The sequence below is a fragment of the Calonectris borealis genome, chromosome 22 (genome assembly GCF_964195595.1).
Source record: "Calonectris borealis chromosome 22, bCalBor7.hap1.2, whole genome shotgun sequence".
NCBI lineage: Eukaryota > Metazoa > Chordata > Aves > Procellariiformes > Procellariidae > Calonectris > Calonectris borealis.
In genome coordinates, this window is record NC_134333.1 from 3,196,282 (window position 1) to 3,213,595 (window position 17,314).

At 56.8% G+C, this 17,314-nt stretch overlaps 3 gene segments (V, D, J or C); all 3 read right to left on the reverse strand.

Moving 5' to 3' along the window:
- Positions 1-1,833: 1,833 nt before the first annotated feature.
- Positions 1,834-2,554, reverse strand: LOC142091759 (Ig kappa chain V region 3381-like). The segment is given in 2 exon segments: positions 1,834-2,139; positions 2,513-2,554. Coding segments are annotated over 2 exon segments (348 nt in total).
- A 497-nt stretch (positions 2,555-3,051) lies between these two features.
- LOC142091628 (Ig heavy chain V region 6.96-like) lies at positions 3,052-4,136 on the reverse strand. The segment is given in 2 exon segments: positions 3,052-3,577; positions 4,024-4,136. Coding segments are annotated over 2 exon segments (396 nt in total).
- An 11,499-nt stretch (positions 4,137-15,635) lies between these two features.
- LOC142091626 (Ig heavy chain V region 6.96-like) lies at positions 15,636-16,596 on the reverse strand. The segment is given in 2 exon segments: positions 15,636-16,002; positions 16,449-16,596. Coding segments are annotated over 2 exon segments (396 nt in total).
- Between the last annotated feature and the right edge of the window lie 718 nt (positions 16,597-17,314).

The window sequence follows — 17,314 nt, forward strand, 5'->3', positions numbered from 1 at the left end:
CGATTCCTGAGAAGCCTTCTTGCAGCCAACCACAAAAGACCTGGCGGGATTTAAACCCCCTCCTTCCCGTTCTGCCCTGGCCCTGCCTGTGTTTCAAGCACTGTGCCCTTTTCCAGCTCTCTGGTGCTGCAGAAATAGGTGGCTGTGTCTGCAGCTGATGGCGAGAGCACTTCCAGGGACAGCTGGGTCCTGGAGGGGTCCGCAGAGCTGGTGACTCGGGTCTGGAAGGATGAAGCAATGTGCTGGAGTCCCGTGAAAGGATACTGCTACACTATATGCTGCAGCTCTCTGCCAGGAGTCTGATGGATCCAGTCCCAAGCGTAGCTGCTGTCGCTGATGGGTACACCAGAGATGTGGCAGGTAAGCGTGAGAGACTCTGAGACCTTCCCTGCCGTGGGGCCAGGGGCCTCTGTCTGCACCTGAGAAAGGGCACCTGCAACCCCGGGAGACAAGGATGAACAGGGAGTGATAGCTCAGGCTGACGTACTTGGGAGAATCTGGCACAGGGCCATCAAGATGACGAAGGGACTGGAGCATCTCGCTGATAAAAAAGGCTGTGAGAGCTGGGACAGTTTATCCTGGAGAAACGAAGGCTCATGGGGGGATCTCATCAAGGTACAGAAATACTTGAAGGGAAGGTGTAAAGAAGACCGGGTGCCGCTGAACATCAGAAAACACTTTTTCAGTGTGAGAGTGAGTGAGCACTGGCGCAGGTTGCCCAGGCAGCTAGGGAAGTCTCCATGCCTGCAGATATTCAAAAGCTGTCTGGACATGGCCCTGGGCAACTAGCTCCAGGTGGCCCTCCTTGAGCAGGGCCATTGCACCAGGTGACCTCCGGAGGGCCCTTCCAACTTCAACCATTCTGGGAAAACAGGGCCGCAAGAGCATGCTGAGTTCTCCTTTGTAGCACCCTCATATTCCTCCACCACCCCTCTCCACTTAGATGGGACGGGCAATGACCTCGTGCACACGTGGTCCCACATGGCCAGTCTGGCTCCTGCTCACCTCTCCCCAGCTCCTCTCCGCTCACACACCTGCTCTGCTCTGGTTTCACACATCTCTGGACCTGTGACACCACCCAACCATGACCCCAGTCCCAGCTCTGTTCCCCAGGCACAGCCAGGTCACCGTCTCGGCACAGAGATGGGCTGTGACACCCATGTACTGGGTGTCCACTGCAAGGTTTTGGTAGCAGGGTGCTGCAGGGATGGCCTCTATGATGAGGCCAGGGAGTGTCTCATGCCTGACACAGCCTCATGCTCCAGCCAGCTTGGCAGCAGACCCGCCACAGGACAAGGCTAAGCCCAACAGCAAAGCTCACGGTGCCTAAGGCACAACATACGTGGGAGGAGTCAAAACAGGGTGCAGCAGTGTGAGAAGTGAGGAAAGAAAGTGGAATCATCACCTCAATTTATGCAATCTTTATGCCCATGTGCCAATTGCCCCAACGCCCATCGCCCATCGCCTCAAGTTACAGGATGCATGAAAGGATGTGCTAAGTTCCTCTGTGGGAACCTCCAACTCCTCCTCTGACCCTGTCTAATTAGCAAGGATGGGCAATGACACCGCGCACAGGGTGTTACACATGGCCGGAGCAGCTCCTGCTCACCTCTCCCCACCTCCCCTCTGCCCGTACATCCGCTCTGCTCAGGTTTCCCACATCTCTGGACCACTGACAGCACCCAGCCATGAGGAGACTCCCCCTCTCTCTGACCCTAGGCACAGCCACTCACTGACTCGCCCCTGAGATGGGCTGTGACCCCCGTGAACACGCAGGAGGAGCGAGCAGGAGGGGAGGAAGCTGATGCTGTTGGGGCACACGCTGCGTGTCTCTCACTGTGGTCCCTGCAGGGTGCAGTCATAGGGCGCACTGTCCCCCAGCTCCAGCCCCGGGATGATCAGGGTCCCAGAGCTCTTGGCAGCCTGGCAGGAAAACCTCTGGCGGGCAGAAGGGGCTGTGTGGCTGTAGGGGCCTCCCTGGCCCTTGCTCTGCAGCAAGTACTGCAGGGGTCCACCGGGACGCTGACGGTACCAGGCCACGTAAATATAGGAGGCGTTGGAGCTGTAAGTGCATCGCAAGGTGCCGGTATTCCCTGCTCGCCACCGCACCGCAGACCTCGTCGCTCGGATCTCATCACCCTGAAATGCACCTGAAACAAAAGCAGGGCTGTTCACCCACCACTCTGCTCTCACTGGTGCAAGGTGGCTCACAAGGGGGTCAATGGAAGCAGGCAACGCTGTTGCCAAAGGCCAAGCTTTTTTCGGGCCCCAGGGTCGAAGGGGACCAAGGGAAGGCAGAGAGGGGCTGCAGGCAGGCAGAGCGGCCACGCTGGTTGGGTGACAGAAAGACACTGAAGCATCTCCACAGAATGAAATATTGCATGTGGGACTCAGGAGGTGGAAACTGGCAGTGCCGGGAAAGGAGCTCTTGCAGAAAGGCCAGGACCACCGGCGGGGCGCAGTGACGGCCCCTCTCTCCCTGGGAATAGTCCTGAGCTGCCCCAGCCCTCACCGGCTCCAAGTTGAGCCCATGAACGAAGATGATGGCGCCCATGTGTGAACATATTTAAGAGAGCTCAAAACAGTGCCCGGCAGTGTGAGAAGCAAGGAAAGAAATGTGAGAAACAACCCTGCAGACACCAAGGCCAGTGAAGAAGCAGGGGGAGGGGGTGCTCCAGGTGCCACAGCACAGATTCCCCTGCAGCCTGTGGAAGAGACCAGGGCGGAGCAGGTATTTCCCTGCAGCCTGGGCAGGATCCCACGGCAGAGCACGTCAGTATGCCCTGACGGAAACCGGGGTCTGTGGAGAGCCCACGCTGGAGGAGGTTTATCCTGAAGGACTGCAGCCCTTGAGAAGGAACCACCCTGGAGCCATTTGTGAAGGACTGCAGACCGGGGGAGGGAGGAAGGAAGAGTAGAGATGAAGTGTTATGAACTGACCCCATTCCCCATGGCCCACTCAGGGAGAGGAGGTAGAGGAATTGCAAATGAAGGTATGAAGCACGGGAGGAAGGGGAGAGGTGTAGGCGGGAAGGTGTTTTTAGGTTTTAATTCTCACAATCCTACTCGATTTTAATAGGGAATGAAATAAAATTCCTGCAGTGTGCAGGAAAGGCCAGGAACTCCTGTGGTGCACAGTGATGGCCCCTCACTGCCTAGGAACAGCTCTGAGCCCCCCGCCCCAGCACTCTTCTGCCCAGCACCTCGCTCACCCTGTGCTGGGCCCCAGCAGGTTTGTGTTAAAGCTCAGCTGGATTTCCTGCCTCCGTGGGAAGAGCACAGAAGTAGCGGGCAGAGTCCCGGGGGTGCAGGGCACGCAGGGACAGAGATGACTCGGACCGGGAATTGTCCCGGGACGCCGTGGCTCGACCCTCCACTGACTGCCCGAATTTAATGAATGAGGCATCAAAGCTGATGTAGGACACCCACTCGAGTCTGCCACCGCCTGCCTGACGGTACCACAGAACGGCAGAACGCTCAAAGACGAAGCCGGACGCCCGGCAGGAGAGGAGCACGGAGTCCCCCGGCGATCGCAGCCCTCCGCCGGCCTCCACCAGGCTCCGCTGCGCCCACACCCCTGCGGACGGAGAGCGCAGGCAGCCGGGCAGGGCGCGCCCGCGGCCCGAGGCCGTTCCCCCGCCGCCCCGGCGCCCCCCGCCCCGGCACAGCCACCGCCGCCGCCCCCCTCTCTCCCGGCAAAGCCCCGCGCCCGGGCCAATGCCCCGCCTGCCCTCCGCGGGCTGAGCCGCGCCTGCTCCCGGCGCTCCGGCCCGGCCCGCGCCCCGAAGGCCTCCCGCCCCCGCCGCCCTCGCCCCCGTCCCTCTCCCGCCCCCTCTCCCTCTCCCTCGGCCCCCGCTCCCCGCTGCCCCGCGAAGGAAGCCGAGCGCCCGGCGACAGCGCGCCCGGCGCGGGAGCAGCCGCAGCCCCGGCGCCCCGGGGCCCCGGGCCGGGCAGGGCCGCCCGCGGGCAGCCCCAGCCCCGGGCCCAGCCCCGGCCTCGCTGCCCTCCCCGCCCGGCTCTCACCTGCCGGCCCCGCGGCCAAGGACAAGGCCAGGAGCCACGGCCCCAGCCCGGGCGCCATCGTGCCCTGCCGCGCCGGGGCGGCCGGGGCCGAAGGGCCCGCAGGGAGCCGCAGAGGAGCCGAGCGGAGCCGCGCCCGGGCCCGCTCCTGCCCGCCCCGCCGGCTCGGCCCCTTGCCGGGCAGCGCCGACGCCTCTGCCCGCCCCCGACACACCCGCCCCGCCCCGGCCCGGCCCCCCGGGGAGGGACGGGGGGCCGGGCCGGAGGCAGCGGAGGAGCGCGGCGCCCCGGCAGACGAAGGCTCCTGGCCCGGGGCTCCCAGCGCGGCTCCGGCGCTGCCCGCCCTGTCGCCCTGCCGAGCCCTGCGGAAGGCGCTCGGCGCCTCGGCCGGGCGCTGCTGGCGTGGAAGCGAGCCCCCGCCCCTCCCCCTTGCCCCCCACTCCCTTTTGCACCGCAGAGCTCCCCCTTCCCGCCCACCACCGCACCCTCACAAGCCTCAGGTCGTCCCTCCCATTTCTTGCAGCCTCTTCTTTCCCAGGCTGAACACTGGACACACAGCCGGTCCCCACGTTTAGTGACCAAGGGCATGAAGTCCAGCTTGAAGCTAGTGTAGAGCAACGTACCCCAGGAGCCAATATTGGGTCCAGCCGTGTTTAATGTCTTCATCCATCATTTGGAGGATGGAATAAAGAGCACCCCCCGAAAACTTCTTTTTGGGAGGAGGGGCAGCTACACCAGCGGGCTGTGCTGCCATCCAGAGGGACCTCGACAGGCTGGAGAACTGGGCTGATGGAAACTCGTGCAGTTCAACAAGGTGCACTGGTTTTCGCTGAGAGAGAGTTAATTTTCCTCCTAGTAGCTCGTACGGTGCGGTGTTTTGTGTTTGTGAGCAAAAGAGTGTTGATGACACGGGGATGTTTAACCTCTTGCTGAACAGCGCTTACACTGCTTCAAGGCCTTTTCTGTGTCTCACGCTGCCTCCCCAGCGATTACCTGGGGGTGGGCAATAAGGTGGGAGGGGACACAGCCGGGACAGCTGTCCCCAACTGACAAAGGAGTGTTCCACACCATATGACATAGTGCCCAGCAATAAAACTCAGGGAAAGAAGGAGGCAAGGGATTCCTTTGGAGTTACGGCGTTTGTCTTCCCAAGGAACCGTTCTGCGTGAGGCAGCCCTGCTTTCCTGAAAATGCCTGAACGCCTGCCTGCAGGTGGGAAGTCGGGAATGTGTTCCTTATTTTGATTGGCTTGTGTGCGCAGCTTTTTCTTCACCTGTTAAACTCTCTTGATCTCAACCCATGAGTTTTCTCTCTTTTACTCTTCTGATTCTCTCCCCCATCCTGCTGAGGGGGCAGTGAGGGAGCGCCTGTGTGGTGCTGAGCTGCCTGTCGGGGTTAACCCACAGCAGAAGGGAAAGGACCTCGTACCTGGAAGGAACAATCCCACGTACCAGTACGCACTGGGGGCCATAAAGCCCTAAGGCTCCTGGTGGAAACCAAGTCGAACGTGACCAGTAATGTGACCTTGTGGCTCTATTGGGTTTACATGGCAAGGTTTTGGAAGTAGCGTGGGCTGCACGAGTGGCCACTGTGAGAGGAGACCAGGGCTGCCCCCATGTCGGACACAGCTGATTCCAGCCAGCTCCAAAAAGGACCCACCACTGGCCAAAGCTGAGCCAATCAGCTAAGCCCATGGCACCTCTGTGAGAACATGTTTACAACAAGGTAAAAAATGCTGCACAACGGCTGCGAGAGAGAAAAGTAAGAAAAACTGTGAGATGGAAAGTCCCTGCAGACACCAAAGTCACTGAACAAGGAGGAGGTGCTCCAGGTGCCAGAGCAGAGATTGCCCCGCAGCCTGTGGAGAAGACCATGGTGAAACAGGTTGTCCCCCTGCAGCCCATGGAAGCCTACGTCAGAGCAGATATCCACACTGCAGCCCGTGGAGGACCCCACGTTGCAGCAGTCAGATGTGCCCTGAAGGAAGCTGGTGCACATAGAGAGCCCAGGCAGGAGCAGGTTTTCAGGCAGGAACTGCGACCCATTGGGAGGCCCATGCTGGAGCAGTCTGTTCCTGAAGGACCGTACTCTGGGGAGAGGCCCCACACTGGAGCAGTTCACGAAGGACTGTATAGTGTTGGAGGGACCCCAGACCAGAGCAGGGGATAGGCGTGAGGAGAAAGAAGTGGCAGGGACAAAGTGTTATGAACTGACCACTTCCCCCCTTCCCCATCTCCCTGCGCTGCTTGGGGCAGGGAGGAGGTGGAAAAGTTGGGAATGAAGGAGTGAAGTTCAGCAAGGGAAGAAGGAGGAATGGGGGACGATTTCTTATTTCTGTTGTTGTTTCTCATTACCCTACTCTGTTTTGGATTGGCAATGCATTAATTTCCGCCAAGTCTCTTCTCCTGTGATTTGTAAGCCATCTACCTGCCTTTATTTTGACTCATGAATTTTTAATCTTCTTTTCTCCCCCTGCTCCAGTGTGGAAGGGGAGTGAGAGAGCGGCTTGGTGGGCATCTGGCAGCCCCCCAAGGTTAACACCCCAGAGTGGCCAACGCAGCTAATGGTATCCTGGGCGGCACCAGGAGGAGTGTTGCCAGAAGGTCAAGGGAGGTGATCCTTCCCACCTATTCAGCACCAGTGAGGCCACACCTGGAGTACTGTGTCCAGTTCTGGTCTCCCCTGTACTGGAAAGACATGGACATACTAAGACGAACCAAAGAAGGAGGCTGAGGGGAGACCTTATCGCACTCTACAGCTACCTGAAAGGAGGTTGTAGCGAGGTGGGGGTTGGTCTCTTCTCCCAAGTAACAAGCGATATTACGAGAGGAAATGGCCTCAACTTGCGCCAAGGGAGGTTTAGATTGGACATTAGGAAAAATTTTTTTCCTGAAAGAGTGGTCAAGCATTGGAACAGGCTGCCCAGGGAAGTGTGGAGTCGCCATCCCTGGAAGTAGTTAAAAGACCTGTAGATGTGGCGCTTAGGGACATGGTTCAGTGGGCATGGTGTGTTGGTTTGACGGTTGGACTCGATGATCTTAGAAGTCTTTTCCAACCTTAACGATTCTATGAGTCAATGATTCTAAGGACCATTCAGATGATTAAGAAATGGCATCATGTCTCCTTTGATGAATAGCCGAATGAGCTGGGACTATTTGCCCTGGAGAAGAGAAGGCTTGGCAGGGGGTGAATCTCACCAATGTACAGAAATGTCTGGGGGGCCCACAGAGACAGGACACACGGTGTGGAAAAAACACCCATGCTAACCCCTCGCCCCACACTCCCCCACTCAGCTCCGCATGGCTCCTCTTTGCCCCCCTCCAGCCCTCGGCTCTCCCCTCCTGGCTCTCCCACACCACCTGGTTCCTGCCAGGCTGCAGGGTTGTCCCTCAGAGACCCCTTCAGGCCAGGCTGCACCGCCTGACCCCTTTCCCCCCGAACATCCAGGGGACAGGGGCAGTGTGGGCTGCCTGAATGCGGAGAGGGGGCACAGCACCAAAATGGTCTCTGTGCCCTGCTCTGCCCTGGCAGTTTGTAACCCAAACTATGTCGATAACACACCCATGTTTCAGCTATTGCTGAACAGTGCTTACACAGCGTCAGGGCCTTCTCTGTTTCTCACGTTGCCACCAGCTGTACAGCTGACCGCCACCGGCCAAAGGGATACTGCATTCCGCGTGATGTCCTGCGAAGCAATACATCTGAGGGAGAGAAGGAGGAAAGGGGGATGTTTGGAGTTTGGCATCTGTCTTCCCAAGTAAACATTATGCGTGAGGAAGCCCTGCTTTCCTGGAAATGCCTAAACACCTGCTCGCCGATGGGAAGGAGGATTGTATTCCTTATTTCGCTTGGCTTGCATGTGCAGCTTTTGCTTTACTTATTAAACTGTCTTTATCTCAGCACACAAGTCTTCTCTCTTATACCCTTCTGATTCTGTCCCCCATCCCACTGCCGAGGGAGAAAGCAAGTGGTTGTGTGTCCCCTGACGTTAAGGGGACAGACAGGTTATTTTAGGAATACTTGGCAGAATGATGACAGCATTAAATCATACTTACGATTAAAGCTTTATTTTCTCAATGGGACGTTATGATTAAAAGAGCACAGAATTCATGAGTAAAAACGGCACAGGATTTCTACCGGCAGAATCAATACAGTACAATCTCTAAGACGTGTATTACAGAATTTATAATACCACTTACCTTAATCACCTAAATCCTAAAATAACTTACAATTTCTAAAGATCTGGATCCTCTGCAGATCAGGTCACACCTTATTACATGGTTTGCTGAATCAATATAACAGCCACAATCTAGGCTCAAAGATCCTATAAAAGGATACAAGTTACTCAGCCGATCCTCGGAGGAAGCAGACAACCTTGGAGGCGTCCCTGGCCAGGGGAGGTCACGGGTCTCACTGTCCAGCAGCAGTTCCAGTCCATGTTCCCCCCTTAGGACTTGTAACTGCTCGATTTTATAGACGGTGCTCTGGGTGCTGTTATGCCTCCCTGTCCTCTGACGGGGTCATCAACAACACTTGGTTGGCCGGTGCCTGGGGCCTTTGAGGCCGGCAAGAGAGGGAGTAATCTCCTGGCACCCAGGAACTTTGAGGCCAGTAGGGAGGAGAGGAAGAAATCTGTGTGGTTTGTCTACGTGGTTCACAGGACCTTCAGGGCCTGATGACAACGGGAAAGGGAATGAATTCGTGACCCACTCAGTCAGAGAGAACAGCTGCTTTCCTTCTGAAATGCTGTTCGTTACGCTAACCACACTACCAGGGGTCGGGAGCAGGGGGTACCGGTTACAGTGGGGCTGAGCTGCCTATGGGGGTTCACCACAAGACAATGGAAAGTGCAAAGTCCTGCACCTGGGGAGGAAAAACCCCACGTACCAGTATACACTGGGGGCCGTCCAGCTGGAAAGGTCCTAAGGCCTTTCCTTGGTGGACACCAAGTTGAACATGAGCCAGCAATGGGACCTCGCAGCTCTATTGGGTTTACGTGGTAAGGTTTTGGAAGCAGCGTGCACGAGTGGCCGCTGTGAGAGGAGACCAGGGCTGCCCCCGAGTCGGACACAGCTGATTCCAGCCAGCTCAACAAGGACCCACCGCTGGCCAGAGCTGAGCCAATCGGCTAAGCTGGTGACACCTCTGTGATAACATACTGACAAAAAAGGTAAAAAATGCTGCACAGCGTTGTCGCGAATGAGTGGTTTAGAGGCCGCTCAAAGAATCACTGTTGACGGTATTAGCAGAAAGTGATTTTAATAGAAATTTATACAAGCGCGACTTAGCAGAGTTCAATGGCAAGGTTCACTCTATCACTTACTACACGGATGAAGTGTACAAAGGAAAAGAGCATGGGAAACTGAGAAGTCCTTGGCTAATGAAAACACTACTTAGCAACAACTACAACATGAGCGTGTTATCAACAGTCTTCTCATACTAAATCCAAACCCCAGCACTAGGCCAGCTACTAGCAAGAAAATTACCTCTATCCCAGCCGAAGCCAGGGTATTGTGTTAGAACTGAGTTGGGATGATTTATACAGAGGCCGAGAACGAAAAGGTTAAGGGAGACCCTCCCGCTGAGTCACGAGGTTCAGAGAAGATCCGGCTGGATCTAATCTTAGTCTCAGACTTGGGCAATGGCTTATGTCTGATACAAAAAGGGTAAGGAGGCCCTCCTGTTGAGTCACTAGGTTCAGAGTAGACCTGGCTGGTCCTAGCCCTGTATTTGCTAGCAGGTACTTTCATCAATACACACACACACGGATGCAAAGATGGATAAATATACAAAGATATATCTGTTAAAAATCCCCCTCGAGTTCAGCGAAATACTCACGTAAAATGTCTTGGCATTTCTCAACGGACAAAGCGTTGAGCCTCGAGGAGTATTGCAGCCCAGGTCCTGTGCCAACCGGCGACGGTCCTCCAAATATCACAAATTGAGAGTTTGCAAACTCTGAGGAGCGTTTCACTCAGAGGGAGTTTTGGGCACAACCCGCTGCGGTCCAGGAGAGCTCAAAGGGTCTCACTTAGGACCACCATTTATAGGTGCACAGATGATTGACTTCAGTCATCTCTAAATTTCCACCCTGGCCACAGGCCAAGGCGGTAGTGACTAAAATTCTGAAGGTTTCAGTCTTGTTACAACTGAGCTACAACTCAAATAAGATGGCGCTGGGAGTGCGTTCCCAGCCTCAGCCATGCAGAGTTTCCGATATGGTCAAGGAGCGCTCAACCGCCAGACTCAGTACACCAAGGCCGAGGTTTCATGGGAATTTCTGAGATCAACAAGCGGCCCAGGAGAAGTGGGGGGAGATGCACCACCACAAGCGTCTGCAAGAGAGAAAAGTAAGAAAAACGGTGAGATAAAAACCCCTGCAGACACCAAGGTCAGTGAAGAAGGAGGGGAAGGACGTGCTCCAGGCACTGGAGCAGAAATTGCTCTGCTGGCCATGGAGAAGACCATGGTGAAACAGGTTGTCCCCCTGCAGCCCATGGAAGCCTACGTCAGGGCAGATATCCACACTGCAGCCCGTGGAGGACCCCACACCACAGCAGTCAGATGTGCCCTGAAGGAGGCTGGTGCACGTAGAGAGCCCAGGCAGGAGCAGGTTTTCAGGAAGGAACTGCGGCCCTTGAGTGGTCCACGTTGGAGCAGTCTGTTCCTGAAGGACTGTACTCTGGGGAGGGCTCCCACGCTGGAGCAGGCCACGAAGGACTGTACACCATGGGAGGGACCCCACGCCAGAGCAGGGAAAAAGTGTGAGGAGGAAGGAGTGGCAGAGATGTGAAGTGTTACAAACTGACCACAAACCTCCTTCCCCATCTCCCTGCGCGGTTTGGGGTGTGGAGGAGGTAGAAGATTCGGGAACGAAGGAGTGAAGTTGAGCCTGGGAAGAAGGGGGGCGGGGGAGGCTTTGTGGTTGTTTCTCATTATCCTACTATATTTTTCATTGGAATTACATTCATTTTTCCCAAGTCTGTATTGCCTGTGATTGGTAAGTGGTCTACCTGTCTTTAGTTGGATTCATGAATTTTTAATTGTATTTCCTCCCAATGTCCCACTGAGGAAGGGGAGTGAGAGAGCTGCTTGGTGGGCATCTGGCAGCCCCCCAAGGTTAACACACCAGAGTGGCCAGCGCAGCTAATGGTATCCTGGCAGCACCAGCAGGAGTTTTCCCAGCAGGTCGAGGGAGGTGGTCCTTCCCCTCTGTTCGACACCGGTAAAGCTTCACCTGTAGTACTGTGTCCAGTTCTGGCCTCCCCAGTACAAGAGAGACTTGGACGTACTTGGGAGAGTCCAACAAAGGACCATGAAGATGACGAAGGGGCTGGAGCATGTCTCCTGTAAAAAAGGCTGTGAGAGCTGGGACTGTTTACTCCAGAGAAATGAAAGCTGGTGATGGATCTCATAAATGTACAGAAACACCTGAAAAGAGAGGGCAAAGAAGATGCAGCCAGGCATGAAGTCACATGAAGCAATAAACCTAGGGAAAAGAAGGAGGAAAGAGGGAATTCGGAGTCACGACTTCTGTCTTTATGTTCTTTATGTTGCTTGGTTTGTGCACGCAGCTTTTGCTTTACTTCTTACACTCTCTTTATCTCAACACACAAGTTTTCTCACTTTTACCCTTCTGATTCTCTCTCCCACCCCACTGCGGGTGACTAAGCAAGCAGCTGTGTGGGGCTCAGCCGCCTACCGGGCTTAGGGACGGTAGGCTGCCCACAACCTTGTCCTCTTCAGTTTTGAATATCTCCAAGAATGGAGACTACACAGCCTCAGGTATTTACACACGCTGACAAATCTACCCACAGGATTTTCTCCTCTGGATGCAGTAGTCCACAGTCTCACCAGTGCTGAGCTCAAGAGCAGCTCATCCCAATGAGCAAGGAGTCAGGTAAAAATGCCAGGAGCCTGCAGGGATAAGCAAGGCTAGGGAAAACGCGGGCCCACTGCTGAATGGGATAGGGGACCTGGTGACACAGGACACGGAAAAGGGCTGAGGTACTGAATGTCTTATTTGCCTCAGTCTTTACTAGCAAAACCGTCCTTCAGGACTCCCAGGTCCCAGAGTCCAGGGGCAAAGGCTGGAGCAAGCAAGATGTACCCTTTCACAGCCCATGTCACTCAGCACTTATCTAGTCCATCATGAGTGGCTTTGTCTACAGTGTTTCCAGCGCAGTGGGAAGTCCGGGCTGAGCGCATAACTCAATTCAGAATACACAACATCCACTCTTTCCTCATCCACCAAGACCCGTTGTCTTCTTGTAGAGGGCTTTAAATTTGGTTAAGGACCATTTCCACTTCACAGAGCCATGCTGACTGTCAGTGAGGAAGGAGGGGGAGGAGGTGCTCCAGGAGCCACAACAGAGATTCCCCTGCTGCCCCTGTTAAAGACCACGGTGATGCAGGTTGTTCGTCTGCAGCCCACGGAGGTCCACGGTGGAGGAGATACGAACCTACAGCCCAAGGAGGACCCCACGCCGGACCAAGGGGATGTGACCTGAAGCAAGCTGTCACCCTGTGGAGAGCTCACGCTGGAGCAGGCTCCTGACAGGAACCATGGTCCCGTGGAGAGACGAGCCCATGCTGGAGAAGGCTTTCTAGCAGGACCGGTGCTCCGCAGGGGACTCATGCTGGAGCAGTCTCTTCCTGAAGGACTGCACCCCGTGCAAAGGACCCATGCTGGGGGATTTTGTGAAGAACTGCAGCCCACGAGAAGGATCCACACTGGAGAAGTTCATGAAGAACTGTGCCCCATGGCTGGGAGCCCACGCTGGAACAGGCAAAGAGCATGAGGAGGAAGGGGCGGCAGAGACGAAGTGTTATAAACTGACTGCAACTCCCATTCCCCATCCCCCTCTGCCACTCGGGAGGAGGAAGGCAGAGAAGTCGGGAGTGAAGTTGAGCCCGGGAAGAAGGAAAGGGGAAAGGCAAGGTGTTTTTAGATTTGTCCTTATTTCTTATTATCCTACTCTGATTTTGTTGGCTGCAAAGCAAATCCAGACATTGGCACCTGCAGCTGTCAGACTGCAAACAGCTGCCTTAGCAGCAATGGCCAGCATGCAGACCACGGGATGCGGGGCTGGCAGGGGCGTCTGCCAGAGCACGTGGCCCAAATAATAGTGCACAGCCTCCTTACATCAAAGGAGGCAACTGGCTGCTATGAAGCAAGAACGGCCAAATTGTCAAAGTCACAACTGCCCCGTACCTCCAGCATTTGGAAAATACCAGCCCTGCTAGGCCAAGGCTTTCCGCCAACACAGCTGCAACACCGGGAGTCCAAGGGACTGATAGGGCTCCGTGGACACACACTACAGGTGAGCAATTGTCCTCCGGGTGACACTGGCAAGAAGACTGTGGGCGCATGCATTAATTATTCCATGGGTAGACCCTTCTACATCTACTTATACCATCAACATTGAAGAATGTTGGGAATGGGCCGTGGCTATATGGGTGTCTTTGCGTAAACTGCCACGGATATCCCATGGACACCCTCAGCCTCTTTTGTCCTCTGCACATCAGAAGACATGTCCCTGAAAAGCCCCACAGGATGAAGTAACATCCCACGAAATGGGAAAACTACTCTTGCAGTCTACCAGCTGTCCATGAACCGCAGAGTAATGTTCGTCTAGAGATAGTGGGACTTCACACATATTACACACAGTGACCTCGTGGGACCACAACAGAACCATTACATATTGAGAGAATAGTACCATTAATAGGACCATACAACCATGGAATCATAGAATCATACAATGTCTCAAGTTGGAAGGGACCCATAAGGATCATTGAGTCCAACTCCCTGCTCCTCGCAGGACTACCTAAAACTGAACCCTATGACTAAAAGCATCGTCCAGATGCTCCTGGAACTTTGACAGCCTTAGTGCCCTGGCCACTCCCCTGAGGAGCCCAGTGACCGACCACCCTCTCAGGGAAGAACCTTTTCCTAATGTCCAATCCAAACTTCCCCCGACGCAGCTTCATTCCATTTCCTCGTGTCCTATCGCTGGTCACCATAAAGAGGAGAACAGCACCTCCCCCTCTGCTGCCCCCCTTGAGGAAGCTGTAGACTGCGATGAGGTCACCCCTCAGCCTTCTCTTCTCCAAGCTGAACAAGCCCAGTGACCTCAGCCGCTCCTCCTAATCTTGCCCTCGAGGCCTTTCACCATCTTGGTCATCCTCCTCTGGACACACTCTAATAGTTTGATGTCCTTCTTCTATTGAGGTGCCCAAAACTGCACACAGTACTCGAGGTGGGGCCGCACCAGTGCACTGCAGAGTGGGACAATCACCTCCCTCGACCGGTGAGCTATGCTGTGCTTGATGCACCCCAGGACACGGTTGGCTCTTCTGGCTGCCAGGGCACACTCTTGACTCATATTCAACTTGCCATCAACCCAAACCCCCACATCTCTTTCCGCGCGGCTGCTCTCCAGCCTCTCGTTCCCCAATTTGTGCGTATAACCAGGATTACCACATCCCATGTAGAGAATCCGGCACTCGCTCTTGTTACATTTCATAGGGTTGGTGACTGCCCAGCTCTCTAGTCTATCCACATCTCTCTGTAAGGCCTCTCTGCCCTTGAGGGAGTCCACAGCTCCTCCTAGTTTAGTATCGACAGCAAACTTACTTAATGTACATTTGAGTCCTGCATGCAGATCATTTATAAAAACATTAAAGAGCACTGGCTCTAAAATTGAGCCTGGGGGAACCCCGCTGGTGACTGCCCGCCAGCCTGCTGGAACCCCACTGACTACAACTCTTTGATCCCAACTCGTCACCCAGTGGTTCACCCAACGTATTATGGACTTGCCTAGCTGTGTGCTAGGCATTTTGTCCAGAAGCACCCTCTGAGAGACAGCATCAAAAGCTTTGCTAACATTCAACAAAGCCCCACATCTACCAGCTTCCCTTGGTCAACTAGATGGGTGGCCTTGTCATAACAGGACATTAAGTTAGTTAAGCAGGACTTTCCCCTCAAGAACCCATGCTGGCTATGACCAATGACTGCGTTGTCTCTCAAGTATTTGTCGGTAACTCCCAGAATAATCTTCCCCATAATTTTACCAGGCACTGAAGTGAGACTCACAGGCCTGTAATTACCAGGGTCTTCCTTCTTTCCCTTCTTGAAAACTGGATATTTGCCAGCTTCCAGTCGTCTGGCACCCCTCCAGACTCCCAAGACCATTGAAAAAGAACGGAGAGACGTCCTGGGATAACATCAGCCAGCTCTTTCAGTACCCTGGGATGAATCCCACCGGACCCCATAGATTTATGCACATCCAGCTGGAGCAATGCACATGAAATGTTATGAACAGACACCAAACTCCATTTCACATTGGATCCTGTGCTTCTCGGGGAGCGGAAGGGAATGAAGGAGTGAAGATGAGCCTGGAAAGAAGGAGAGCAGAGAGGGAAGAAGGTTTCTTTAGGGTTGGGGTTTTTTTTCATTCTCACCATTCAACTCTATTTTAATTGGCCATAAATTAAAATTCCTGCAGTGTGCAGGAAAGGCCAGGAACTCCGGCAGTGGACAGTGATGGCCCCTCACTGCTTGGGGACAGCCCTGACACCCTACCCCAAGTACTCCCCCACCCCACAGCTTCCACACCCTGTGCTGGGCCCCAGCAGGTTTGTGTTAAAGCTCAGCTGGATTTCCTGCCTCCGTGGCAACAGCACAGAAGTAGCGGGCAGAGTCCCGGGGGTGCAGGGCACGCAGGGACAGAGATGACTCGGACCGGGAATTGTCCCGGGACGCCGTGGCTCGACCCTCCACGGCTGCCCCGTACCGCTTTGCAGAACCCGCGGAGCTGATGACGGACACCCGCTCGAGTCTGCCACCGGCTGCCTGACGGTACCACCAAAGGTAAAGCTTCCCGAAGTCGAAGCCGGACGCCCGGCAGGAGAGGAGCACGGAGTCCCCCGGCGCTCGCAGCCCTCCGCCGGCCTCCACCAGGCTCCGCTGCGCCCACACCCCTGCGGACGGAGAGCGCAGGCAGCCGGGCAGGGCGCGCCCGCGGCCCGAGGCCGTTCCCCCGCCGCCCCGGCGCCCCCCGCCCCGGCACAGCGACCGCCGCCGCCCCCCTCTCTCCCGGCAAAGCCCCGCGCCCGGGCCAATGCCCCGCCTGCCCTCCGCGGGCTGAGCCGCGCCTGCTCCCGGCGCTCCGGCCCGGCCCGCGCCCCGAAGGCCTCCCGCCCCCGCCGCCCTCGCCCCCGTCCCTCTCCCGCCCCCTCTCCCTCTCCCTCGCCCCCCGCTCCCCGCTGCCCCGCGAAGGAAGCCGAGCGCCCGGCGACAGCGCGCCCGGCGCGGGAGCAGCCGCAGCCCCGGCGCCCCGGGGCCCCGGGCCGGGCAGGGCCGCCCGCGGGCAGCCCCAGCCCCGGGCCCAGCCCCGCGCTCGCTGCCCTCCCCGCCCGGCTCTCACCTGCCGGCCCCGCGGCCAAGGACAAGGCCAGGAGCCACGGCCCCAGCCCGGGCGCCATCGTGCCCTGCCGCGCCGGGGCGGCCGGGGCCGAAGGGCCCGCAGGGAGCCGCAGAGGAGCCGAGCGGAGCCGCGCTCGGGCCCGCTCCTGCCCGCCCCGCCGGCTCGGCCCCTCGCCGGGGCAGGGCCGACGCCTCTGCCCGCCCCCGACACACCCGGCCCGGCCCGGCCCCCCGGTGCCGCGGCCCCTGCGGGGGAGGAGAAGGGGGGCGCGGGAAGGGACGCGGGGCAGGGCCGGGGGCAGCGCAGGAGCGCGGCGCCCCGGCAGACGAAGGCTCCTGGCCCGGCGCTCCCAGCGCGGCTCCGGCGCTGCCCGCCCTGTCGCCCTGCCGAGCCCTGCGGAAGGCGCTCGGCGCCTCGGGCGGGCGCTGCTGGCGGGGAAGCGAGCCCCCGCCCCTCCCCCTTGCCCCCCACTCCCTTTTGCACCGCAGAGCTCCCCCTTCCCCCCCCCCACCGCACCCTCACAAGCCTCAGGTCGTCCCTCCCATTTCTTGCAGCCTCTTCTTTCCCAGGCTGAACACTGGACACACAGCCGGTCCCCACGTTTAGTGACCAAGGGCATGAAGTCCAGCTTGAAGCTGGTGTAGAGCAACGTACCCCAGGAGCCAATATTGGGTCCAGCCGTGTTTAATGTCTTCATCCATGATTTGGAGGATGGAATAAAGAGCACCCCCAGCAAACTTCTTTTTGGGAGGAGGGGCAGCTACACCAGCGGGCTGTGCTGCCATCCAGAGGGACCTCGACAGGCTGGAGAAGTGTGCTGATGGAAACTCGTGCAGTTCAACAAGGTGCACTGGTTTTCGCTGGGA